At 58.5% G+C, this 875-nt stretch overlaps 1 protein-coding gene across 1 annotated transcript in view; it reads right to left on the reverse strand.

The window, feature by feature from the left end:
• Positions 1-242: 242 nt before the first annotated feature.
• KIF13B (kinesin family member 13B) overlaps positions 243-875 on the reverse strand; it is a 211,107-nt gene continuing 210,474 nt past the window's right edge. The window contains 1 exon segment of the mRNA XM_018570085.1: positions 243-606. Coding sequence (XP_018425587.1) covers positions 317-606 — 290 coding nt within the window. The 3' untranslated portion in view covers positions 243-316.

Here is an 875-nt window from a genome sequence, read left to right on the forward strand (position 1 = left end):
CGCGATGGTCGGCTGTCCTGCCTGCACCGTGTTGGCCAATGATAAAGGTTAAAAACTCGAGCGTATCGGTGACCTCTCCGTGCGTCTTAGGGGGCAGCCGCGGTGTCGGTAAATGAAACGCGCCTTGGTTTCGGAGAGAAGAGCGTCACATGATCAGACTAACGGGGGGTCCGTCACCAAATGCAGAGAAGAGACACCGGAAAGCAGTATCGTGGCGGAGGGGCTTTGTCACGAGTCGTCATCCGGGATGACCACCTTGCGGAAGCTCTTCGGTAGGTTAAAGACGCAGCGTTGCAATACGGCGGCAACCGCTTGGTTAATTGGCCCAGGACTTCCGGTTCTCCGCCTTCTTCTGGGCGTCGGCCCTCAGGCTCGCGGCTCGGTCCGATTTCGCCAGGGCAGTCAGCGTGGCGAGGTTCCCGGCAGAGCCGGAGAGACCGGCGCCCTTTCGGATCTCGGCGGCGGCTGTTCCTTGCAGCCGTAGCCCGGCGCTTTTTCTGCGCGCCGTGCCCGTGGCTTTCTTGACTCTGTCGGGCCTCACCAAGACGCCGTAGCCGGGGTTACACCTGAAGTACTGTTTGCCGCCCACGGAGCCGTCATTCTTGCCTGCGGCAATGGAGAAAAACAAATGAAGAATGGATTTTAGAAAAGGACAAAAATGTCAAATTGCAGCTCGCCAGTCCTGAGAGGAGGCCGCTCGGTGATCCTGCCAGAAACAATTTAGTAACACACACCCTAGGGCAGGGATGGCCAAACTGCGGCCCGCCACCTGTGGTGGAACTACGGATCCCATGAGGCTTTGCAAGATTCCCACAGCCACATGACTCCCGAAGAGAGATGCATCATGGGATTGGTGGGCCGGAGTTTGGCCAACC

This window comes from Nanorana parkeri, unplaced genomic scaffold, assembly GCF_000935625.1.
Source record: "Nanorana parkeri isolate BGI_ZX_2015 unplaced genomic scaffold, ASM93562v1 scaffold1453, whole genome shotgun sequence".
Taxonomy (NCBI): Eukaryota; Metazoa; Chordata; class Amphibia; order Anura; family Dicroglossidae; genus Nanorana; species Nanorana parkeri.